Source organism: Pholis gunnellus, assembly GCF_910591455.1.
Source record: "Pholis gunnellus genome assembly, chromosome: 22".
NCBI lineage: Eukaryota > Metazoa > Chordata > Actinopteri > Perciformes > Pholidae > Pholis > Pholis gunnellus.
This window is the reverse complement of record NC_136549.1, coordinates 18,298,109-18,324,706: the sequence shown is the minus strand read 5'-3', so window position 1 is coordinate 18,324,706 and position 26,598 is coordinate 18,298,109. Positions and strand designations below refer to the sequence as shown.

The following is a 26,598-nucleotide window of genomic DNA, read 5'->3' as shown; positions in this document are numbered from 1 at the left end:
AAAATACTTGTTTCATTAAAATCTATTTTTAGACTGTAGTATTACTACATTGTACTTATATACTAAGTATATAACTGTGATACCAAAGAAAGGGGGCGTGGCCTGTGAAGAGGGCGGGGCTTCCTGCCTGCCAGTCCCCCCACAGGTTTTTTTCCCCCATATCGGTGGACAGGTTGACTGCTGCTGGTTTTTAACTCGATCTGAAGTCGAGTCGTTTTAACGAGTCTCTTCACTTCTGTCCCCGAACATCAGCTCTGTGTGTTTCGGATACAAAGAGTCCGGAGGAGCTGGTAGAGATCTCCCGGTGCTCGGAGCCATGCTTTAACGGATTAACCGGAGGAACCTGCAGGTGAGCTCGTTTTTATCCGTTAACTTGATCTGTCCGCTCGGCTCCTGTAAACAGACCCGCACCAGACTCCACTGGGAAACATCCAGATTCAAGGATTCCATCGATGTTAACACTCAAACACACACAGAAATACTTTAAATACTATTATAAACGAAGTGTCAGGATCTCATTATCATGTCGGCATTAACCCACAACACATAACTGTGATGTATATTCATTTAAATGAAACTTTTAGCACCACTTCTCCTGTTCTCCTCGGAGAACATGAGCGTTACGCGGCTGCAGCAGAGAGCGAAGAGGGTGAAGCTTTACAGAGAGGTTCATTACAAAATAAATACATCATAGTTTATCACAATATGCCGAAACTACCAGCCGAACAAATCAACTCTTTATCAACCAGTTTCAGTTGTGAGTAAACATTCATGCGTTATTAAACTGAAGTTTATCTTAAATTGACGGACATCTGAATGGAGTTCGGCTGATTGTTTAGTGAGACAAATGAAGGTGAAGAGCAGCTCAGACGTGTTTCATAAAGACCTGAAGTTTATCAGTCAAATACATCAAATAACACGAGCCGAGCTACCGGACAGGTGTGTGAGAGGCAACAGGCGGCCCGTCCCCGGCTGGGAGTCCTTTTGTTCGGCCTGAATGGAGCCCGGTTACCGGGGAGGACCGAGATAACGCGCTCCGTATTGTTCCATCCGGGTTACCGGGAGGTTACCGGGAGGTTACCGGGTGTTTGATCTGCTTTTGTTCCCGTTATCTTTGACTTTAGCTGCACGGCTTCAGAATCAGAACCGTCTATTGACGATGCATAACAAACAATAAATAGAAACATATCAAAGTGTACAATCAAATATAAAAGATAAAGATAAAAGAAGGCGTGAGGTCCTGGTCCTGATGGACCTCAGAAGAAACTGTTCTTGTGGCGTGAGGTCCTGGTCCTGATGGACCTCAGATGAAACTGTTCTTGTGGCGTGAGGTCCTGGTCCTGATGGACCTCAGAAGAAACTGTTCTTGTGGCGTGAGGTCCTGGTCCTGATGGACCTCAGATGAAACTGTTCTTGTGGCGTGAGGTCTTGTTAGCCCTCATTGAGCTCTGTTAGCTTGTTCTTAGAGAGCTCGATGCTCTGATGTGAACTCTTGATGACCTGTGTGTCAGCGTTGTGTAATCTGAACTCATTTCTGCTGCTTTGTCCCAGTTTAAGATGAATAAGGAGGATTAAAGTCCACAGCTGGTCCTGGATCAGTTCTCTACTGGGACCTGGTCTTCATGGGAAACATCCTCCAGATGTTTAGAGACTATTATTGGATGTTTAGTCTCCTGACAGCCGGAGAGGGAGGGCCATGTCGAAATAACTTCTGTTGGTATTGTTATTAGGGCCCGAGCGTGCCAGCGGAGGCCCTATTGAAATTTGAACACACAGTAAATCGAGCGCATACTCGAAAACTCACCAGATTTTGCACACCTGTCAGGCCTGGTGAATATAGCCATCTGATATAGGGTGCATATTTGTGTGTACAAAAAATGGCTCTCTAGCGCCCCCTACCAGTTGGACTGGTGACGACCCTCGGCCAGTATGTCCGATTTACTTGAAATTCAACACACATGTCCAAATCCGCTAGATCTAAAAAAAAAGCCTCTCCCGCCCCTAAGCTCCGCCTACTTAGATTTTCCGCCATCTTGAATTGAGTGAAAAACACATTTTTGCAAACTGTTCCTACATGCTGGGTCCAATTGCTACAAAATCATTATTGGATGTAGATCACACAAACTTATCAAAACCTTTTTGATATCTCTTGGCGTTTACAAGATACGGACCAATGAACCTTTTGGGGCGTGGCTTGTACATCAAGACACATAACATCTCAACCATTTCTCCAAAATTGACCAAATTTTCAGCATATGTGCACATCGCATCCTGGAACATACCCTGCGATTTGTTTTGCATTCAACCCCTAGGGGGCGCTACAGTAAGCCCGCGGTGTTGTGCTTTTTGTCACTTTTTTCATTTTTCAGCCTTCGTACTTTAATGAACTTTAATGAATATACTTTTATTTACTCCTCCTAGCCATTTCAAAAGAGCAGCCCCGGGGCTACGCTTGACGTATATGTATGAAACATGGTCAGAACATGTATCAGAGACTTAAAAATAAATCTCTTGGGACCATGCTCTAAACTGTACGGGAAGTCGGCCATTTTGATTTTTGTTTCATTTTTCCATAGATTTTGGCCTATTTCTAGTCGCTATACTTTAACGAACTCCTCCTAGGGACTTTGTCTGATCCTCTTCACATTTGGTCAGTACAATCTCAAGACCATCCTGATTAAAAGTTATCAAAAGCTTTACGTTTGACGGAACGGCTTAGCCGTAGCGGGCGGCTACTTTACGTGATTCCCCATGAAAAAAGCTAATGTAACTCAACTGGACTTGTGCCAAACTGTCCCAAACTTCACATGCTTGATAACACTCATGGCCTGATGATGTCTACAAGCTAATTTTCACAAATGCTCCCAGTGCCACCTGCTGGCGAAAGATAATTTGCGTTTTCTGACAAACACCATCCTATTACATGACTTTTACACAATGTGGTTTACACTTGATATAGAGCAACATAATGCATGTTTGCGCTTCTTCTGTAGACAAGAAGTGGTGAACTATTTGCAAAGCATAATTTCGAGCATCAGGTGGTCCACATGGGATTAAAAACGTCTCACTCGCGGACGTGCAGTCCGACGGTCGCGGAGTTCTCGCCCGCCCTGGCCGGAGTCCCGCCGCCATCCCCGACGTGCTGGAGGATGCGAGGGCCCGTTCATCGCTGCTCGCAGCTTTAATTATTATGGTTATTCAGATGTCACATTTTCAACCACATCACCTTTTAAATTAAACTGTTTTTAGGCTGAAAACAGTTTAATAAAGTTAACTAACAGACATTTACAATTTACAGTAATCTGTGGAAAAACAAGAAGTAAACCTCTTTACATGTGCTCATAAAATATAAAACTAAATACAACACTAAATATAACATACACATATATATATATTAAAGTATAACATGAAATATAACACTAAATAAAATATATATATATATCATAAAATCTTTTATATATTTATATATATTATTTATTTAATAAATGTTTCGTCTGTTTAACACACATCTCATCTTGATCTAAATAATTCTTCATCTATTAACTCAGTATCAGTATTGATGAGTCGTCTGATCAATAATCAGAGATTTAATATGAAGAGTAAACAAAATGTTTATTTAAAATGTTTAAATATGAATAAAATTATGAATCAAGTCTCAAATACTGAAAATATAACAGTACGAAGTTGATTAATTGATTAATAACTGGAGATAGAACAGTTTAAACCATTGATGATGTCACTGACGGTTGCTGGGGCGTCTCCATGGAGACCGTCCTGTTTGTGTGTGCGTGTGTGTGGTCGGTTGCCGTGACGACGTGGTGATGTAACCATACCTGTAGGTGTGTTTCTGTGATGTCAGAGAGACGAGAGTCCAGTTCCTCAGGTGATGTCATGTTTGATTCATTAAAGTCGATCAATAACAAAACATGTTAAAGAATTCAATAACATTTTAGTGTCAAAAAGTAAAATAATCAGATAAATAATATATATTTATTCTTTATGAAACAGAAATTTCATTTCTACTTTCTCCTGTTTCTACTGTGAAGTCAGAGTTCCTCATTACAAAAATCCTTTTTTTAATTGGTCTTATGTAATATTGAAATGTTCTGAGGTACACTTCCTGTTTCTCTACTGAACGCCTTTAGTTCATCTGAGCTGTACCTGCAGACCGCTACACTTCTCTGTGTTTCTTTGAAGCTCTGAGGGGATAAAAGTCAGATCATAAATGAACCAGCAAGCTTTGAATAGTTTCATATTTCTTCAGTGAACAGAATCAGAGTAGTTGATCAATAGTAAACTCTGATAAAGAATTTGAATGACTCATTATGTTTATGATGCTGAGTGATATTTAAGTTCATATTTCTGTGAATCATCTCGACACAGAACGTCGGATCATTGAAGTTAATTATGTTTAAGAAGTTTTATCTCTGAAGATAAGAAACGTGTGAACGGAGATAAAATAAATATGAATATCTTTATTGTAGAGGACCTCTTATGAGTCTGATAATCTGGAGCTTTAAAGCGTCTTCTTCTTCTCTGCCACATGTCAGTTGATCCCTAAGCCCCGCCCCCTCCCCTGTCTGTAATGAGTCATTAATTAGAGGCTTAAACGCGTCGACAACAAGCTGCTGCTGTAAATCCAGTCCTGAAGAGACCTGGATCCTCATAATCTGCCCCACATGAAGCACAGAGACCTCGTTCCTACAGTCAGTCTGTGTGGATCCTCTGGACCTCACCTGTGGACCCACAGGTAAGCTCTCTGTGCTTCCTGTGGACGTCCTTATTATTATAATACGGTTTGTTCAGAGTTTTTCAACATTTTTATCAGTTTATTCTTTTCTGATCTCGTCTGGTCTCTTCTGGTCTGTTTTAGTCTTTTCAGGTCTCTTCTGGTCTCTCCTGGTCTCTCCAGGTCTCTTTTACTCTCTCCTGGTCTCTCCTGGTCTCTTCCAGTGTCTCTTTTAGTTCCTTTAGGTATCTTCTAGTCTCTCAAGGTGTCTCCGGGTCTCTTTAGGTCTCTCCTGGTCTCTGCTTTGAGAAAGTGGGTCATGATGTTTCCATCAGATCTAGTGGGTCAGGGCCCCCCAGCGGGAGGTGGTCTAGTTATCTCATCAGGGTCACTTCAGTCTGAACGACATCAGAGGCTTTTATTGTGAAACGGAGGTGCTTTATTGTGAATATTTAAAAACAGGAAGTCAGTTTTAAACAGTGAGAACGTTCTGCAGACATGTAGTGAAATCCTCTTCTTCCTCTTCCTCTTCCTCCTCTTCCTCTTCCTCCTCTTCCTCTTCCTCTCTGAGAGTCCGTTCCTCTCATGCCTAAATATTTACTTTAAAATAGATTCTTAAATTCATTTTGAGAATAACTTTTGTTACGTTTAATGTCGTATTAATTTACTTCTCAATCATTAATGTATTGATTGAGTCGAATATTAAACACATATTTAAACTAGAATAAAATAACATAGTGACTGATATAAATACATTCAATATAAATAAGTGTACATCATGAATACAGTTGATCTCTATGAGAACTCTTCTATGAATCAGAAGTTCAGAGCATTGATGTCGTTGTTGTTGTTGGCCTTCTTCTTCAACATGTCATCTCTCTGACGCTGCGTGTGATTGGACGGTTTCAGTCGAGTGTCACAGTTTGTGGATTAAAGTCGATTCTCAGTAGATTGTTATGGATTAAACTCAGCCAGAGGTGATGAGCTCTGTAATCTGGATCAACTCTGCACAGTCTGTGTAGTAGAGAAGAGCTGGTTAGTCTAGCTTACACGCTGCAGCGGATCACAAACCTCACGGTTCGGTTCACGGTTCTTGAGTCGCGGTTCGGTTCGGTTCACGGTTCTTGAGTCGCGGTTCGGTTCGGTTCACGGTTCTTGAGTCACGGTTCGGTTCACGGTTCATGAGTCACGGTTCGGTTCACGGTTCATGAGTCACGGTTCGGTTCACGGTTCATGAGTCACGGTTCGGTTCGGTTCACGGTTCATGAGTCACGGTTCGGTTCACGGTTCATGAGTCACGGTTCGGTTCACGGTTCATGAGTCACGGTTCGGTTCACGGTTCATGAGTCACGGTTCGGTTCACGGTTCATGAGTCACGGTTCGGTTCACGGTTCATGAGTCACGGTTCGGTTCACGGTTCTTGAGTCACGGTTCGGTTCGGTTACATTTTTGGATCAGCAAAGAAAAGGGGAGGAGTCAAATATAACTTTGCTTTCCATTTTTTAATTAAAGAACTTCTAGAACACTTAAAGAAAATAACATTGGGCTAAAGTCTTACATACAAACTAAAATGTAGAAGATGTCCAATTTGAAACTAAATGAAATAAACAAATAAAAATAAAACATTCAAGAATCCTCAATTCTGTTAAGTTTAAGTGCAACATGAGGTGTGTTGATGTCCTCGTGCTTTGATCAATACGGACTGTCAGGTTATTCATTCAAATACACAACAACATTACATCACTGTGACATGTCGACAACTTCAAACTTTGTTCAAGAAGATGAGAATCTCTCCATCGTCTGGAAGGGTCGACCTCTCTGTGTGTGTGTGTGTGTGTGTGTGTGTGTGTGTGTGTGTGTGTGTGTGTGTGTGTGTGTGTGTGTGTGTGTGTGTGTGTGTGTGTGTGTGTGTGTGTGTGTGTGTGTGTGTGTGTGTGTGTGTGTGTGTGTGTGTGTGTGTGGCTCGAGCACTTTAACCAGATTTTGAAATCCTTTGTTTTCCACACCGGCGCTGACGGACCGGGTGGCGGCGCTTCATGTGTGGACATGCCCGATGTTTTGCTGTATGTCTACAACGGCCACATACAGTAACGGTTTTGTGCACCGCCCTCATCCCGTCATGAGTAGTTACAGGGAAGACAACATGCTAACAAACCTGCGACTTAAATTACGCAAAATAAATGACTAAAAAAATACTCCATTGATCCGAACCGTGAGGTGTGATCCGTTACACCACTAGCTTAGCATGAAGACTGGAAGCAGAAGGAAGCTGTTAGCCTAGCTTAGCATAATGACTGACAATGCGCTTTAACTGGATCTTTTATCTGACCAGTAACTCATCGTGTGTTCATGTTTAATTGTTTCACTTCCTCTTTACGTCTGTTAGACTTTGATCTTCTGGTTTCACAGAAACAGGAACATGAGCGAACAGGAAGTGTTTCATGTTTACCTGAACACACCTGTTCTCTGTGATGACCTCACAGTTTGACTTTAGTGGAAACGCAAACATTAATAAATCAAATGTTAAACATTAAACAGGACTTCTAACTAACACACACGTTTATTTCACCCTTCAACAAGCTGCTGACTCCTATATGTATTTATACACATCTATCTACAGTATATACACATATACACACATATACACATATACATATATGTGTATATGTGTATATATATATATATGTGTATATGTGTGTATATATGTATATATGTGGACCTTTTCTCTCTTTGGTGAAGTCGCCTGCGTTGCTGTGGAAACGCCTCACAGCTCCTCGATGAGGTCACAAACACAGCTGTTAGGCGTCGTCATGGTGACTGAGTATCAACACGGTGAACGCAGGCTTCTGATTGGAGGAGAGAAGCTTTAAACTGAAGCTCTGATGATGAGACATGATGGAGCTTTATTTTGTTACAATAGATGAAGAATGTAAAGAACGCACGCGTGTGAATGATGAATTATCATTTATAAGATCTTATACGAACGGAAGATATGTTTATTATGTTTAAGGCTTTTATTGTGAAAGAGCAGAGGGATCTGCTCTGTGCTGCTTTGTCAACGTTCAAGGGACTAATAAAGTTTTCATGAGTGAAAGTATTCATGTGAAAACATCAGTTTGATAAACGATGAAACAATTATTTCTGAAATGTAATCTATTGTTTTTATCAGCCTGGGCTCTTTATCCCTCAGCGAGGCCTCACAGGCTCCTCTCACACTGTGGTCGTCATGGATACACAGTCCAACATGGAGTCCTGGGAAAAGTAATCACAGGACTGAACATACAGTGAGAGTCATTAATCAGCTCTTATTTTGGTAACTCTTTACGTCTTCAGAATAAATGATGAACTTTATTCAGAATGTTTTTATTCTTCACGTGTTGAAGTCTTCATTGAGCTGAATGAAGCTTTTTATGTTTACATTAGAAAATACATTCATATTATAATATATTATGTAATATTTAGTGCTGGGCAACGATGAACATTTTTAATCGTGATTTTTCTGCGATTAATCTCATTGTTGTGTTAAAGTTCATAATGAATCTAAAGTAGTGTGTTGAGCTCTTGTATGTTAAAGTGCTGCTCTATGAACTAAAGGTCAACAACATTTGGTTTAAACACTTTAAACTCATCAGGTTCTTGTTAACAGCAGGATTCTCTTCACACAGCAGCAGTTATAACACAGTTATAATGATTCTGATCATAGATATTCAGCCGGTGTTCACAACTTTATCTTCATGTGTGTCAGAGATGAATTTAAATCTACATCTTGAAACCTGAAACCTATCTACGTCATGTTTTTATGTTTGTTAAACATTCAGTAGTGATAACTAAATGATATGATTATTATACATATTACAAACTAAACACTTTAAAACTCTAAAACAATCATTTAAATGAATCATTTAATATTTGCTTTTTTTGGTATGTTGGTCAGACACTATGCTACGCTTATTAGTGTAACATGTGGTGTTTGTTATAAATGTACGTTGGTACATAGAGGTGATAAGAAGCTGTACATGGAGGGACTTAGGACCCAGGGGAATGTAGGGGAAGGAAACAGGAAGAGACGCCACACAAACGGCTGTTCACCGCTCGCTGCCGGGCGGTTCTTGTGTTAAAAATGTCGCTTAATAATGAAAAAACAAAACTGCGTTAACGCGCGATAAAATAATTGTCGGCGTTAATTAATTAATGCGTTAACGCGATAACGCGTTAACTTGCCCAGCACTAGTAATATTATATAGAAACCGTCATTTTATAGATAACAACATAAAGAGTAAGAACATCAAAAATATACAACATATACAGAAGTTTACACACTTATATATAATTAACAACCAAAATAAAGATGAATCATAACTTTAGTGATCTTCTGACTTCATCAGCTGGACTCTAGTTAGCTAACGTTAGCATGCTAACAGCGTTTTTATAATTTTATTGGTGACTAATATTAATCATATTAATGATGATGATGAATAATATTAATGATGATGACTATTATTAATATGAATAATGATGATGATGAATATGAATATTAATGATGATTAATATTAACTGATGACTAACGTTAATCTTCTGTGTTTTCTTGCAGCAGGATGAACGGATATGAATCTCCAGCTCTCGGCTCCTACGGCTCACAGACCAAGTCAGTGCTTCACCAGTTAGCATGTTAGCTTGTCTGTTAGCTCGTCTCTTAGCATCTAAAGCGTCTCTGACATCAGTGCAGAGACGCTTCTGTGGTGTTGTTGAGCCAAGTGTTAGATTTGGAACATGAAGTCTGTTCTTCTGTCAGAGGAGGCGGAGCCTGCAGAGTGAACCGCCTGTTCTTCTGTCAGAGGAGGCGGAGCCTGCAGAGTGAACCGCCTGTTCCTCTGTCAGAGGAGGCGGAGCCTGCAGAGTGAACCGCTTGTTCTTCTATCAGAGGAGGCGGAGCCTGCAGAGTGAACCGCTTGTTCCTCTGTCAGAGGAGGCGGAGCCTGCAGAGTGAACCGCCTGTTCCTCTGTCAGAGGAGGCGGAGCCTGCAGAGTGAACCGCCTGTTCTTCTGTCAGAGGAGGCGGAGCCTGCAGAGTGAACCGCCTGTTCCTCTGTCAGAGGAGGCGGAGCCTGCAGAGTGAACACCGATCGTTAATTATTGATCTTCATCACGATGAATAAATACAGTTCAGTGACGCTGGTCTGAGGTCAGCAGAGGACGACAGACGGTGAACAAAGTCGTCACTAAAACTAAATCAATGAGAATAATTCAATATCTTTATTTAATGCATTTAGTTCATCCTTCAGTTTGAAAGGTTCATGAAAGTAAATAAATACAAATAAAATGTGTTTATGTATTAAATCCAATAAGACAAAGTCATTAAATACAGAATAAAACTGTACAAGTGTATCATAGTCTGTTCTGATGCACCAGCATCATCAAATTCAGAAAAAATGTTTTATTGTTGTTTTATAACGACGGATAAAAGTCAATTTGTTTGAAGAAAATGAATCAGCAATTATTTTGATCATCTATTAATTGTTTATTAACAATCTGCATCTTTTTTTAATGTGAATAATTTATATTTTTCTCAGTTTTATTTCATTATAAACTAAACATATTTGGGTTTCAAAAATAATGTTTGAGTCTGAGGAGAGTCTGTCTCCTGTATATTATTTATGTATATAATATATAATAACTGTATTTATATGTATTTCAGTGGCCATGGGTCTCAGTCTCCTGAGCCTCCTAAAAATAAAACCAAGTCCGGTGCCAAATCTCTCTACGGTGAGTTCCTGTTCTTCTTTATCATTAATCATTAATTCATGAGTCATCGACTGCTTCCTCTTTCTGAAGATTTACATTTTATTGATCATAATATCTGAATAGATTATCCTCAATCAATCCTTCAGTAAATACATTATTAATATTGTTAATATATAGTACTTAGTGAGAGTTCATGGTACTTTTTGTTTGTTTGTGTGTGTGTGTGTGTGTGTGTGTGTGTGTGTGTGTGTGTGTGTGTGTGTGTGTGTGTGTGTGTGTGTGTGTGTGTGTGTGTGTGTGTGTGTGTGTGTGTGTGTGTGTGTGTGTGTGCTGACTAAACCTCGCTCCTGATTGGCTGCTCTGTTGTCTCTCTGGACCAATCAGGAACTAGTGAAGTGTGTGAAGAAGTGTTTCACGTGCTGCTGTTTTCCTTCATGTTGGTTCATGAATAATCTCTTATATCTCATTTATTCTCATTAACATTTATCATAATGAACATGGATCATAATGAACATGGATCATAATGAACATTTATCATAATGAACATTTATAATAATTAACATGGATCATAATGAACATTTATCATAATGAACATTTATCATAATGAACATTTATCATAATGAACATTTATAATAATTAACATTTATCATAATGAACATTTATAATAATTAACATGGATCATAATGAACATTTATCATAATGAACATTTATCATAATGAACATTTATAATAATGAACATTTATAATAATTAACATTTATCATAATGAACATTTATAATTAACATGGATCATAATGAACATTTATCATAATGAACATTTATCATAATGAACATTTATAATAATGAACATTTATCATAATGAACATTTATCATAATGAACATTTATAATAATGAACATTTATCATAATGAACATTTATCATAATGAACATTTATCATAATGAACATTTATAATAATTAACATTTATCATAATGAACATTTATCATAATGAACATTTATAATAATGAACATTTATCATAATGAACATTTATCATAATGAACATTTATAATAATGAACATTTATAATAATGAACATTTATAATAATTAACATGGATCATAATGAACATTTATCATAATGAACATTTATAATAATTAACATTTATAATAATTAACATGGATCATAATGAACATTTATCATAATGAACATTTATCATAATTAACATGGATCATAATGAATATTTATCATAATGAACATTTATCATAATGAACATGGATCATAATGAACATTTATCCTCAGTAAGATTTATCCTCATTAACATATATCCTCATTAACATATAATCATTAACAAATATCCTCAACATGTAACTTCATTAACATTTATCTTCATTAACATGTATCCTCATTAACATGTATCCTCATTAACATGTATCCTCATTAACATATAATCATTAACAAATATCCTCATTAACATGTAACTTCATTAACATTTATCTTCATTAACATTTATCTTCATTAACATGTAACCTCATTAACATGTATCCTCATTAACATATAATCATTAACATATATCCTCATTAACATGTAACTTCATTAACATTTATCTTCATTAACATTTATCTTCATTAACATTTATCTTCATTAACATGTAACCTCATTAACATGTATCCTCATTAACATGTATCCTCATTAACATATAATCATTAACAAATATCCTCATTAACATGTAACTTCATTAACATGTAACTTCATTAACATTTATCTTCATTAACATTTATCTTCATTAACATTTATCTTCATTAACATGTAACCTCATTAACATGTATCCTCATTAACATATACTCATTAACATGTATCCTCATTAACATGTATCCTCATTAACATTTATCATAATTAATATGTATCCTCGTTAACAGGATCAGATGAAATCTATTTCCTTCGTTCATCTTCCAAACATAAAAAGAAAAGTCAAAGTGAGCCGAGTGTGACCTGTTTCTGTGTTTTCATTTAAATAACGTGGCTCTTTGTTTGTACCTTAGTGTATTTCAGTAGATACTTCAGGAGGCCAACATTATTCTGTCGGAAAACTAGATTGTCTGCTGCAATAACAAGTTATTTTTACATAAATTAAATATTGTTTAACTTCACATGACAGAAATATTCTACAAATGTACAAAAATAAGAGCCATGTTATAAAAATCCTGATTTTTCTTTACGTTGAAACCTGCATGTAAAACTCATTCTGGCCTTTTGATTTTACTTTTTCAAATATTATTTCTGTTGATGTTAAACTTTTGAGAATTAGTTTGTTGTTTGTTTATAATAATTGTTAAAGTGTTGCAGTCATCAGTGGTGGAACATGTGCTGCATGTCTGTGTGAACTTTGATATTTTGTATAATTTGAAGGTTTTGTGGAGCTCGTCTTAGTTTTTTTTAAATCAGTTTGGTGATGACGTGACATACGATAATAATGAATGAAGTATAATAATTAATAAACGATAATAATGACCTTCTGTTTCAGATCAAAGGAAACATTTCACCAAAACCAGCATCAACAGTCTGACGGACACGTCTCAGTATCACGTGGAGGTGAGACTACAGTATTATTCTATATATTATATATTATATATTATTATTAACATGGAGATTACTTTCACATTGTTTCTGTGTCAATATTGTTATTGTTCAGTTTGTTGTTAAAACGTGTAAATAACCTAATTATTAATGATAATAAAGATAAAGTTATGTGAATTCATTTAGTAATGAGAGTTAAAGATGAACCACTAATCACAATGTTTTACTAACCAAAGATAGTTGATATTAATAATAATCTGCTTAATATTTTCAATAAAGACAAATTCTAGAAGGTTGACTTTGAGTTGGAAATATTTAGATTTTATTGTAAATGTTTGAGAAAATATACAAAATCAAATGATTTTTAATTGTCTTTAAAAGAAATCAAATTATATTTGGTTCATGGTTAATTTTTCAGAGATTTCCAATTTTAATATTCACACATTTCTTGTATTATGTTCTCTGGATGTTTGTGACGAGCAGACGACTCTGTTATCAAGTTAAACGTGTTTCGTCTCGTGTCTGCAGCACTTGACCACCTTCGTGTTGGACCGTAAAGACGGTTTGATCACCGTGGACGACGGCGTCCGGCGTCTCCGGCTGCTGGACGCTAAAGGGAAAGTCTGGACTCAGGAGATGTTGCTGCAGGTGGAGGACAAGACCGTCAGCCTCATGGACCACGAGACCAAGGTGGGTCTAACATAGGTCTCTGAGACCATGAGACCCTTCTGGTCCTCAGGAACCTCCAAGACTCATTATGTATCTGAGACCACTAGACTCTTCTGGTCCTCAGGAACCTCTAGGACTCACTAAAGTCTCTGACACGTCTAGACTCTTCTGGTCCTCAGGAACCTCCAAGACTCATTAAGTGTCTGAGACCACTGGACTCTTCTAGGACTCGGATATTAAAGTATTCCTGACTGTTGTTTCTTCCTGTTGGTCAGAACGAGTTGGAGAACTTCCCCATCGGGACGGTCCAGCACTGTCAGGCCGTGATGAACGCCTGCAGCTATGACTCCATCTTGGCTCTGGTGTGTAAAGACTCGGGTCAGAGCAAAGCCGACCTCCACCTGTTCCAGTGTGACGACATCAAGGTGAACAGCTGTGATTGGTCATTTTAGTTCTGGTTCTCAAAGCTCTGCATCATGCATTTACATCATCATAAATGTAAACAGCAGCAACAAAATCAATTCTCTGGACAAAATGTCTGACATCTTCACATCTTATTTTAACTGAAGGTACATTTCAATATGATTCCTGATATTTCTTTGGTAGAAACTAAAAATCCACAAATACAGTCAACATGAAGTCATGACAACATTTATCCAAGTGGAATAATAGAAAGTAGCTTAAGAGATTTTTTTAGTTTGTGATTAATAGAAAGTTAACATTTAGATCTAATGTAAACGGTAGAGGACCAATGATGGAGCCCTGTGGAACACCATGACGGAGTCACAAAGACAATAAAGTCTTCACACTTTATTTAAAGCCTTGAACGTTTAGACTTTTACAGAAAGATGAAGCCATACATTGTTATTGTTATTAACGTGTTTCATCACATTTATGTTTCTGTTGATTTCCCATCAGGCCAATCTGATCCACGCAGACATAGAAGGTGCTTTGATTGACGCCAAAGGAGGCAAAGTGAAGAAGAGAGCGGAGGCTTTGAGGTAAGAACCAATCATCAGACGCTCTGAGAGGTTCGTAGTAAACGCTGACATGCTGATCTGTCCGTCTGTCTGCAGGATGATCCTGAAGAGCGACGGGATCATCCCCCCTCCCCCCGCCGCTCCCGCCCCCGAACCACCGGCCTCGTCCAATCAGGTGGACGTGAAGAGCCGAGCGGCCGCGTGGTCAGCGTGGACCAATGAGCATCAAGACTGTGAGTGATGTCACCATCATGATGTCATCATCATGATGTCATCATAGGAGGAAGATATGTGTGTGAACAATAACAAAACAACCAGGATTGATTTTAAACCTGAAATAAAGCTCACGGCCGAGTAACTGAAGTTATTCAATCAAATGAAAAGAGTTCTGTAGTAAATGTACGTGGTCACATGTCTCTGTGATAATAGAACTACACATGTGATGTCATCATCACTGGTTATTGATTGGCTGTAGATGAGAAGCAGCGACTGATCTCATTGGAGGACGGACCGGTGGAGATGACAGCAGCCAGAGTGGACCGAGACGTGGTGAGTCCTTTTATCATGAAAGGTCTGATCTGAGAGCAGCTGAAGACCTGCTGTGTTTACATGTGAGGTCACTGATGATCACATTTAAGCTGATTGAACAACGTCGGTTTATTTAAATGTAATCAAAGTTCAGAGGCTTTGAGGGGAAATCTGGTTACATAAAGAATAACGAAATGAGCGCTGTGAGGAAACTGACCTCTGGTCTGTTGGTTTAGGTTTAATCATTAAAGTCAAAGACAAACTTTTATTTTTGCAGCAAATCCTGAACCACATCCTGGACGACATCGAGTCGTTCGTCACCAAACTTCAGAAGGCTGCCGAGGCCTTCAACGAGCTCTCCAAGAGGAAGAAGACCAAGAAAGGCAAGAAGAAAGGTCCGGGAGGTAAGGAGGGAGGAAGAGGAGTTTTATTTCTGATGGTTTCTGTCACATCTGAGCTGCTACGAGTTCTTCTTCAACTTCAACTCATTTTATGGTTTATGGAAGTCAAAAAATACATAATAGATGTCAAACTACACAATGAAACATGAATAAAGCCTCATGATGAAAAAAATATTAAGCTGTACGTCACTATTATGACATAAAATGATTAATATCTGAAATAATCACGTGGTATCTCATAATAATTACGTAGTATCACATAATAATCACTTAGTATCTCATAATAATCACTTAGTATCTCATCATAATCAGTTAGTATCACATAATAATCACTTAGTATCTCATCATAATCAGTTAGTATCTCATAATAATCACTTAGTATCTCATAATAATCACTTAGTATCTCATAATAATCACTTAGTATCTCATCATAATCAGTTAGTATCACATAATAATCAGTTAGTATCTCATAATAATCACTTAGTATCTCATAATAATCACTTAGTATCTCATAATAATCACTTAGTATCTCATCATAATCAGTTAGTATCACATAATAATCACTTAGTATCTCATAATAATCACTTAGTATCTCATAATAATCACTTAGTATCTCATCATAATCAGTTAGTATCTCATCATAATCAGTTAGTATCACATCATAATCAGTTAGTAACTCATAATAATCACTTAGTATCACATAATAATCACTTAGTATCTCATAATAATCACTTAGTATCTCATAATAATCAGTTAGTATCTCATAATAATCATAGTATCTCATCATAATCAGTTAGTATCTCATAATAATCAGTTAGTATCTCATAATAATCACTTAGTATCTCATCATAATCAGTTAGTATCTCATCATAATCAGTTAGTATCTCATAATAATCACTTAGTATCTCATAATAATCAGTTAGTATCTCATAATAATCAGTTAGTATCACATAATAATCACTTAGTATCTCATAATAATCATAGTATCACATAATAATCACGTAATATCTCATAATAGTCACTTAGTATCTCATAATAATCACTTAGTATCTCATAATAATCACTTAGTATCTCATAATAATCACTTAGTATCTCATAATAATGAGAAACTTTCTCCAAAATGTTTTTTGAGATACAATCTGTTATAATGACTATAGATATCTATAGATATCGTATTGGCGTGAATGATATTCCGTACAGACGTCGCACACTAACAGTTTAAATCAACACAACTTCCTCTTTCGTGTCGAGACGGTTTCTCTCAGAATGTAATCCACTATATTGTTTTTCATTTCTATGAAATAATTAATAAATGATGTTCAAGTAGATTCAGGTGTCAAACAGACGGTGTAAAAGAGTTTACTCTGAGACTGAAACAAATATAAGGAATGAAATGAAATAAACAATGATGAAGATGAACTCTAGGATCATTGATCACCTTCATCAGTTGATATTTAAATGTCTCGTTGTGTCCACCAGAGGGCGTCCTGACTCTGCGCTCCAGACCTCCCGGTGAGGACGAGTTCGTCGACTGTCTACAGAAGTTCAAACACGCCTTCAACCAGCTGGTAGGGTCATCTTCATCATCGTCTTCATCGTCTTCATCGTGTGATTGTAGATATTAAAGGAATGTTTGTGACCTTCAGGGGAAACTGACGGATCTCATCCAGAACCCGAGTGCTGAGGATCTGCTTCACTTCCTGTTCTCTCCTCTCAGGATGGTGAGTCAGCACTTTAGTTTTTATCATATTCATCATAAACGTTAATAAAAGTCTTTAGTTTTAGTCAGATTCTATTATAATCAGCTAGTTAGTTCTGTTTATTTAGTCGTAGTTTTATTAGTGTTTTTATTTTTACTGAATGAAATCGTTCAGAACTACAAATTAGAATTAGATTGACACAAACCCACTACACACCTGTCCCCTACCTGTCCCCTATCTGTCCCCTATCTCTCCCCTATCTGTCCCCTATCTGTCCTCTAACTGTCTCCCTACCTGTCTCCCTACCTGTCCCCTACCTGTCCCCTACCTGTCCCCTATCTGTCCCCTATCTGTCCCCTACCTGTCCCCTATCTGTCCCCTACCTGTCCCCTATCTGTCCCCTATCTGTCCCCTACCTGTCTCCTACCTGTCCTCTAACTGTCTCCCAATCTGTCCCCCCCCCCATCCTCCAGGTGATCCAGGCGTCCAGTGTGGATCTGGCTCGCAGCGTCGTGGTTCCTCTTCTGACCAAAGAGTCCATCGACTTCCTTCACTCCTCTGGGACGGCGGAGGAGAGACACCTGTGGGTTGCCCTGGGAGACGGGTGGACCAAATGCAGGTGAGATAGTTTTATATGAAAGTCTCTTCTACCTTTACTTTACAACTTGTTTGTTTTATTTAAAAACTTCACAATCACAAAAAATAAACGTCCTCCTGGAGGACTGAGACCCGTAACGTCCTCCAGGAGGACTGAGACCCGTAACGTCCTCCAGGAGGACTGAGACCCGTAACGTCCTCCTGGAGGACTGAGACCCGTAACGTCCTCCTGGAGGACTGAGACCCGTAACGTCCTCCAGGAGGACTGAGACCCGTAACGTCCTCCTGGAGGACTGAGACCCGTAACGTCCTCCAGGAGGACTGAGACCCGTAACGTCCTCCAGGAGGACTGAGACCCGTAACGTCCTCCTGGAGGACTGAGACCCGTAACGTCCTCCTGGAGGACTGAGACCCGTAACGTCCTCCTGGAGGACTGAGATCTAGAACTGGTATTGATCAGGTGTCTCTGTGATCAGGTTGGAGTGGCCCAGGCACCACTACTTCCCCCCCTGTGTGCTGACGTTCCAGGATGGCTGGGAGCCGCCGCTGATCCATGAGACTCAGTCCAGAGACCAGGACCTGATCCACCAGACTCAGTCCAGAGACCAGGACCTGATCCAGCAGCCTGAGGCTCTCACCGACGCCGAGATCCAGAGACAAGAGGACCTGAGGATCCGCCTGGAGGTTCAGGTCTTTACTTCCTGTCTGTGTGTCACATGATAATATTCAGATATATATTCATACTTCCTGTCTGTGCGTTTAGCCGTCAGCGGTGCAGAAGTTTCCCCCCACAGACGGGTTCTCCTCCTGTGGTTCCTACAGACGGATGCAGATCCTGGATCAGGATCAGGACTCGGCCGTCAGCCGCGTAGACCGGTGAGGTCACATGACGCCCTGGAGAACTGATCCCAGACCTGCTCTTTACTGACAGTAATTCATCAAGAAAAATATATAAAAACCAATCAGAAATAATCAGAGGATAAATGTTTCTGTATTTTATCAGAACATAAATTAATAATTGTTTTCTTTATTTTCTTTATTTCAGTATTTAAATATTGAGTTGATGAATAAGGTGAACTGGACAAACTTTCTTCCTCTGAGATGTTTATTGATGAGAATCTCTTTTTTTCTACATGAACATCTGAGAAAATGATCAAGACTGATGTTGATTTATTGATTCATTGATTTATTGATTTATTGATTTTTCTTTCCTTTAAAAACTGAAATATTTTCATTGAATCAAGTCTTTAAATTCTTTAAGTTCTCTCAGTAACTTGATCTGAAGTTGGGACGCTTCTCCACAGCAGTTAATGATTCAGTTATTATTTAGTTATTTAATTTATTCTCCTTATTATTTAGTTATTTAATTTATTCTCATTATTATTTAGTTATTTAATTTATTCTCATTATTATTTAATTTATTCTCAATATTATTTAGTTTATTCTCATTATTATTTGGTTATTTAATTTATTCTCATTATTCTTTAATTTATTCTCATTATTATTCAGTTATTTAATTTATTCTCATTATTATTCAGTTATTTAATTTATTCTCATTATTATTTAGTTATTTAATTCATAGTTGGAAAACATTAACATTTTTATTTTTTGTGCTTTAATTATTTGTGAAAGTATTATTAGTACCTTTTAATGATGAATACTTTATCATTGTATAATACTACAGAGACCGTTTCCCTGTTCATATTTGGTCATAACCGGTCATAACTAGTCTCGTTGTGATTGGTTGATTTCTTTCAGGAGTTTTGATGACGGCAGCAGAATCCAACCGAAACTTTTTGCCAAATCTAAATACGACTTTGTGGCGAGAAACAACACGGAGCTTTCTGTCCTCAAAGACGAGGTCGTCGAGGTTTGTTCTTCTATTAATAACATAATAATAACATAATAATAAACAATTAAACATCATGTTCATGAGCAAAATAACAAACTGATGTTTTTAAATTAAACCAGTGATTTTTATGATATTATTATATATTTATTATATATGATATTGATCAGTGATTTATGGATTTATAGTGTATGAAGTGCTCACTAGTTGCTGTAAAGAGTTGAGGTTCTGATCTGAGGTTCTGATCTGAGGTTCTGATCTGAGGTCCTGGTGGTCTTCAGGTCTTGGACGACAGGAAGCAGTGGTGGAAGGTGGGTAACGGCGTCGGGGCGTCCGGCTACGTGCCCAACAACATCCTGGAGATCAGCAAGGCCGTAGACATGACGGGCAGAGGAGAGCCCATCTACAGCCACACCATCCAGGTACGTTCATGTAGCACATCTTCATCATCTTCATCCTCCTCATCCTGCTCATCCTCCTCATCCTCGCTCTGTTTCACTCTGAACGGTTGAAGCTCATGATGCCAAAGAAGGAGTTTGAGTTGTTCAAGGTAAAGCTGAACATGTTTAGTTCCTCTGGTTTTAATAAACTTGTGTTTTTTGATGTGGACCTTTTTCTTTCTCTTTTATTTCTAAAGGAACAATCTCACATTTTGGTCAAAAGTTTAATTTCCTGGTTTGTTTGTCAACAAATAGCTCCAATGCTAACCGGTGCTAAAACCACAAGGTCTAATTCTGCTGCTGTTCAATAAACAACAACAACCTGCAGCTAGGCTAACAGTTTCCCCCTGTTTCCAGTCTTTGTGCTAAGCTAGGCTAACATGTGCTAGTATAACAGCTACCAGCAGTAACTACAAACAGCTATTATAATGTTGGTTTAGCTCCTTGATTGTAGCTTCTAGCTATAAACATCTAGCATGATGTTAGATACAATAGCTATTTTTCTTTGTTGCTATGACTAGTAGTTTCCCCCTGCTTCCAGTCTTTGTGCTAAGCTAGGCTATAGCCCCAGTTAGCTACAAACAACTACCATAACAGCTGTACTGTTGATCACTTAGCATGATGGTGGATATGAAACCTATTAGCACAACTATAACAATATCTACTGTATAAAAACCCAACATACTTCTTTTATGCTAGCTTGTTTGTAGCTACACCGGCTAGCAGTTTCCCTCTGCTTCCAGTGTTTGTGCTAAGCTAGGCTAAGTACGTCCCTGGATCTTAACGGGTTGTTGGAAGGTTTATTTTCCTGAATGTCAGACTGTTCCTTTAAGTGTGTGTTAGTTTGATCTTCATGTTTAGTTTGAATAAATCGGTGTTGACGATGATCTCAGTGAGTGAATAACTTTAACGTTTCATCAACTTCATGTTTTATGTTTCATTTCACGTTGTCAGCAATTACTGGGAGAGTTGAACGAGGTAAACACGACTTCAGACTTCACGTATTTCAGGTTCAGAAGGTCAACTGAAGTCTGGAAATATTTGGATAGAAATAAATATAATTCAAATAAATAAATCTGTGCTTTGAGTCGTCAGTATTTTCAGAATAAAAGCCCCACCTGTCCTCTCTCAGAAGCAGACCACCAGGACCGACCACACCTCCAGTAAACCGGTAGTGACTCCGATGACGCCGCCCCCTCCGGCCCCCACGCCGCCCCCCCCGGCCCCCGCCAGGCTCCCCACGCCGCCGCTGCCGCCTCCGGCCGCCATCGGCCGCACCGTCAGCCGCCAGAACAGCACCGCGTCCAGCGACACCAGCGGCGTCGCCATGAGGCACAACAACCAGAGACCTCCACCCGTCACCCGTGAGTCACACACGAGTCACTGCGGGACTAGAACGAGGAGTCTCGACCACGTCATTAATGTGACCGTCAAACATCCCGCAGGAAGGAAATCCAACATGGAGGAGGTTCAGGACGAGCTGATGCACAGACTGACTTTAGGTCGCAGCGCTCAGAAGAAGCTTCAGGTTTCTGCTCGTCTGCCGTCCAACAGCATCACCTACGACTCCTCACCGCAGGACGTCAGAGCCTGGCTGGAGGCCAAGGGCTTCAGCCCCGTGTGAGTCTGTCTGTTGGTACCACGGGGGGGGGGGCAGGTGTGTGTCCTGTCTCACACCTGTCTGTGTGTCTCCTGTGTCCTGTCTCACACCTGCCTGTGTGTCTCCTGTGTCCTGTCTCACACCTGTCTGTGTGTGTCTCCTGTGTCCTGTCTCACACCTGTCTGTGTGTGTGTCCTGTGTCCTGTCTCACACCTGTCTGTGTGTCTCCTGTGTCCTGTCTCACACCTGTCTGTGTGTGTCCTGTGTCCTGTCTCACACCTGTCTGTGTGTGTCCTGTGTCCTGTCTCACACCTGTCTGTGTGTGTCCTGTGTCCTGTCTCACACCTGTCTGTGTGTGTCCTGTGTCCTGTCTCACACCTGTCTGTGTGTGTGTGTCCTGTGTCCTGTCTCACACCTGTCTGTGTGTGTGTCCTGTGTCCTGTCTCACACCTGTCTGTGTGTGTCCTGTGTCCTGTCTCACACCTGTCTGTGTGTGTGTCCTGTCTCACACCTGTCTGTGTGTGTGTCCTGTCTCACACCTGTCTGTGTGTGTCCTGTGTCCTGTCTCACACCTGTCTGTGTGTGTGTCCTGTCTCACACCTGTCTGTGTGTGTGTCCTGTCTCACACCTGTCTGTGTGTGTGTCCTGTCTCACACCTGTCTGTGTGTGTCCTGTGTCCTGTCTCACACCTGTCTGTGTGTGTGTCCTGTCTCACACCTGTCTGTGTGTGTGTCCTGTCTCACACCTGTCTGTGTGTGTGTCCTGTGTCCTGTCTCACACCTGTCTGTGTGTGTCTCCTGTGTCCTGTCTCACACCTGTCTGTGTGTGTGTCCTGTCTCACACCTGTCTGTGTGTGTGTCCTGTGTCCTGTCTCACACCTGTCTGTGTGTGTGTCCTGTGTCCTGTCTCACACCTGTCTGTGTGTGTCTCCTGTGTCCTGTCTCACACCTGTCTGTGTGTGTGTCCTGTCTCACACCTGTCTGTGTGTGTGTCCTGTGTCCTGTCTCACACCTGTCTGTGTGTGTGTCCTGTGTCCTGTCTCACACCTGTCTGTGTGTGTCTCCTGTGTCCTGTCTCACACCTGTCTGTGTGTGTGTCCTGTGTCCTGTCTCACACCTGCCTGTCTCTCCTCAGCACCATCACCAGCCTCGGCGTCCTGACTGGCGCTCAGCTCTTCTCTCTGAACAAAGAGGAGCTGAAGACGGTTTGTCCCGACGACGGAGCGCGAGTCTTCAGCCAGGTCACCGTCCAGAAGGCGGCGCTGGAGGTGAGTGTCACACGTGATGTCATCACACGTGATGTCATCGACACCGAAACACCTGAAACTGTTTTTCTCTGCAGCAGGCTTTCCTTGTTAGGTTTGAGAAGTTTATTCTGAAAAGCTTTTATTTTCAGAATAAAGTCCTCATATCTTCAGAATAAAGTCCTCATATTTTCAGAATAAAGTCCTCATATTTTCAGATTAAAGTCCTCATATCTTCAGAATATATTTCTCTTCATATTCAAACCGCTCTCAGGTGTTCACCAGGTGGAATCCACTCTGTTGAGACTCTTTTGTGTCTTTGAGCTTCCTGTCCCCCAAAAGGTGTTTGGTGTCTATTTCCACTGCAGGTTTTCTTCTGACCCTCCTTTGATCTTCTGACTCTGTCACGACGTTTGTTCAGGTATCGAGTTCTCAGACAGACGTTCTTCTGATGGACACTAAGGAACATCTGATTATAAAGGGACCAGATTAAACTCCTGGTTTTTAGTTTTTATCAGCATTTAGGACCAGCTGGTCCTGACTTTAAACTTTAGACTTGTTAAACTGTCCTTTTCTCGCTCTTTATTAATATGTGATGTCACCTGTTTATTGATCAACTAAAGACCAAATTAAACTAAAACCACGAGTCCTCGTCGTGTTCTAGTCTGTGATCTTCAAAGCACCACATGAGGTGTTTAGGTTTTCATGTTAATTAAATTAGAATAAATGTCCCGATTCTGTCCGTCAGAACGAAGCTCTGGTCATTTCTTGTTTAGCAGCATTTTAATGTAGTTTTAAGGTAGTATTAAGGTTGTTTTAAGGTAGTATTAAGGTTGTTTTAAGGTAGTATTTCTCTCCCTGCTGTGGCCGAACAGTTAAGTCCTCCTTAAACTCCCAGAAAGCACCAGTTCCAGAACCTCTGACCCCGGACCCCCCCCGTAGAGACCAAGATGTAGATCTTCTCTTGATAAACGTGTGTTAGCTTAGCATTGATTAGCAGTCAGCTGATCATAAAGATGGCTGCCTCATGATGTCATTTATTATCAATATTTAAAGTTCTGGTCGCACAAAGACAATCAAATAAAAGAAACAACAGAGGTCAAAGGTCACTGAACGATAAATACACAAAAGCTTAAATGAAGACATAAATAAATAAATAAATAAATATAAAACGTCTACAGTTCTAAAGAATTTCTCTACTTTCAGATTTGTTTTCTACATTTTATTTTTTCTACATACGTAAAACAAAGAGAGAAATGAAGAATCAGAAATGATTAAATGTTAATCACTATTTTAATTATTTTGTATTCATTTGAATATAATAATATTTTAGTCACTTTTTGTCCTCCATACTAATCCTGCTTTCAACACAATTTGAATCATTTTAACACTAATTAGTTTGAGTGAAACAGACCTTTGTGGGACCAGCTTTAGGGAGCACTGAGTAGAACTACATTACCCAGCATGCCTCCTGCTCTTCACAGCTTCCTGCAGCAGCTTCTTGAGGTAGAAACAGTTTCCACTTTCTAACCAGCTGTTTGTCTCCTCTGCTCTCGTCTCCTCTGCTCTCGTTTCCTCCCTCCTCTCTGTGTCTCCTCCCTCCTCTCTGTGTCTCCTCCCCTGTCTCCTCCCCTCTCGTCTCCTCAGAGAGGTTCAGGTTCTGAGCTCCAGGAGATCATGAGGAGGCGACAGGAGAAACTAGCAGCCTGTGATTCAGGAGTGGAGTCTTTTGATGAAGGAAACGCCCACTGAGCTTCCTTCCCTCCTTCCTTTACTCTCACTCTTGCTCCCTTCACACTGCGGCGTCCTGTTTCCTCCTCAGGCGGCGGCGGACCAGGCGGAGTTTGAGGAGATCATGAGGAGGCGACAGGAGCTCCTCAGCTCGTCTCCGTAGAACATTTAGAATATTCCTCCACGTTGAAGCCTCTGTGTTAAAATAATAATAATATTTATTAAATAATAACAGCTGGTGGTTTGTGCCTCTCGTCATTAACATCAAGCTGTCAATCACCCTGTAGCCCCGCCCCTAAAGCATCCCCTGCTTTATGGTCTGTGTGACTCTAAATGGACCATCATTTACTAAATGAACATCATGCTGTATTGAAGAAGACTTGAAACTAGAGATTGAGACCATAAACTCATGTTTACAATGTTTACTGAGGGAATAAATCAAAGAGAGAAGTAGAGTCATTTTCTCATAGACTTCTATACAACCAGAGGAGTCGCCCCCTGGTGGACACTAGAGAGAATGCAGCTTTAACACGTGAAGAACTGGAGTTTGTTTCCTGGTTTAAACTTAAAAATCGTATTATTCTGAGAAAAGAAACTACTTTAACATGTCGAGATAAAACACATTTAAAGCAGCTTCCATAAGAGAATATAAAATAATGTAAATAATATACGTAATAAAAGAAGAAATCATTGATTCTGTGACTTGAAGATAAACGAGAGGCACAAACTGTTTAAATGAAGTTTGATGGTTTGTACAGAAAACTGAAGGAATGAAGAGAATGTTCTATTATTAGACTGATAAATATAAGTGTTTCATAGTATATAATATATATAATCTGTGTTTTATGGTTTTGTCAAAGGTTTAATATAATTGAAAATAGATCGACTGAAGAAGTAAATCAGTTTAAATCCTTTTCTTGAAATTCACAGTAACTTTATAATCTTTTATTTAAGGACATCACGTGATTTAGTTAGTGATGTCATCATTAGATTTGATGATCAGCATTTTTGCACAATAAATAATAAAGATGTAATTATTATTATTTCCAGAATCAAACCTGTAAATGATTCAGAAGTTTAAACACTGAGATGAATGAATGCGTTCGCTTCAGGCTCCGCCCACAACAACAGCTGTTCAGTCCGGTCAGTCAACTGACATCATCATGTGTGACATCATCATGTGTGACACATCGATTGAGTTTAAAGGAATAAACGGAGCAGAAACAGATGTTTGTGTAGAATAACACTGATGATTCCAGCTGTTTGTGTATTTAGTGAACCAACCAGACAGAAATGTATTTGTATGTTTATAGTTCTCATTGGTGCCTTTTTCCATATAAATCTGCTCATTCTGCAATAAAACATTTATAAAAATCATTTCTTATCTTTGAGTTTTTGTAAAGACCCAGTTTTACGTTCTTTACTTCGTTATTACGACATAAAAGGTGAATAAAGACAAACAATGTCAAATCAAACTGATAATCTGAGACACAGACGTAGTTTAAAGTCTCTGATGCTTCATTATTATTCCAGTTCACACCAAGCAGCTTAAAATAAGTCGACCAGGACAAACGTAACTGCAACATTTTATTTTTTAACACACATTAAAACTCTGTGACACAAATGTACAATAACATGGCACCAAAGACGAACACGTTGAAACACGACGAGGATCTGAGTTCAGACGTCTGCAGTTTATTCTAACAAAGTGCGTTTTCTTCTCCGAGGCCACGTTTCCTGAACGTGTGGCTCAGCTGATGATTCACAGATACAAGTTTAAAAGAACAACAGAGTTACTGAGTAGAAACAATAAGCAGGATTCATATTTACAGTACGTTTG

The 26,598-nt window shown here is 39.3% G+C and overlaps 1 protein-coding gene across 1 annotated transcript; it reads left to right on the top strand.

The window, feature by feature from the left end:
• The first annotated feature begins 254 nt into the window (after window positions 1-254).
• On the top strand, window positions 255-25,997 carry eps8a (EGFR pathway substrate 8a, signaling adaptor). The gene is made up of 23 exons (XM_079183948.1): window positions 255-349; window positions 9,321-9,374; window positions 10,425-10,492; window positions 12,968-13,035; window positions 13,549-13,710; window positions 13,965-14,114; window positions 14,608-14,690; window positions 14,766-14,902; window positions 15,145-15,218; window positions 15,475-15,601; window positions 17,078-17,166; window positions 17,245-17,319; window positions 17,772-17,917; window positions 18,372-18,579; window positions 18,659-18,771; window positions 19,654-19,765; window positions 20,026-20,166; window positions 20,259-20,294; window positions 21,139-21,162; window positions 21,317-21,548; window positions 21,630-21,804; window positions 22,919-23,051; window positions 24,675-25,997. Exons 2-23 carry the CDS (start codon window positions 9,325-9,327, stop codon window positions 24,777-24,779), a joined length of 2,508 nt encoding a protein of 835 aa, XP_079040074.1. The 5' UTR covers window positions 255-349; window positions 9,321-9,324; the 3' UTR covers window positions 24,780-25,997.
• Window positions 25,998-26,598: the final 601 nt, after the last annotated feature.

Coding starts and splice junctions, on each gene's coding strand:
- eps8a (XM_079183948.1), top strand. CDS start 9,325: ATGAACGGATATGAATCTCCAGCTCTCGGCTCCTACGGCTCACAGACC. Junction 14,115..14,607: donor TCCAGTGTGACGACATCAAG/GTGAACAGCTGT, acceptor ATTTCCCATCAG/GCCAATCTGATCCACGCAGA. Junction 19,766..20,025: donor TCAAAGACGAGGTCGTCGAG/GTTTGTTCTTCT, acceptor GGTGGTCTTCAG/GTCTTGGACGACAGGAAGCA.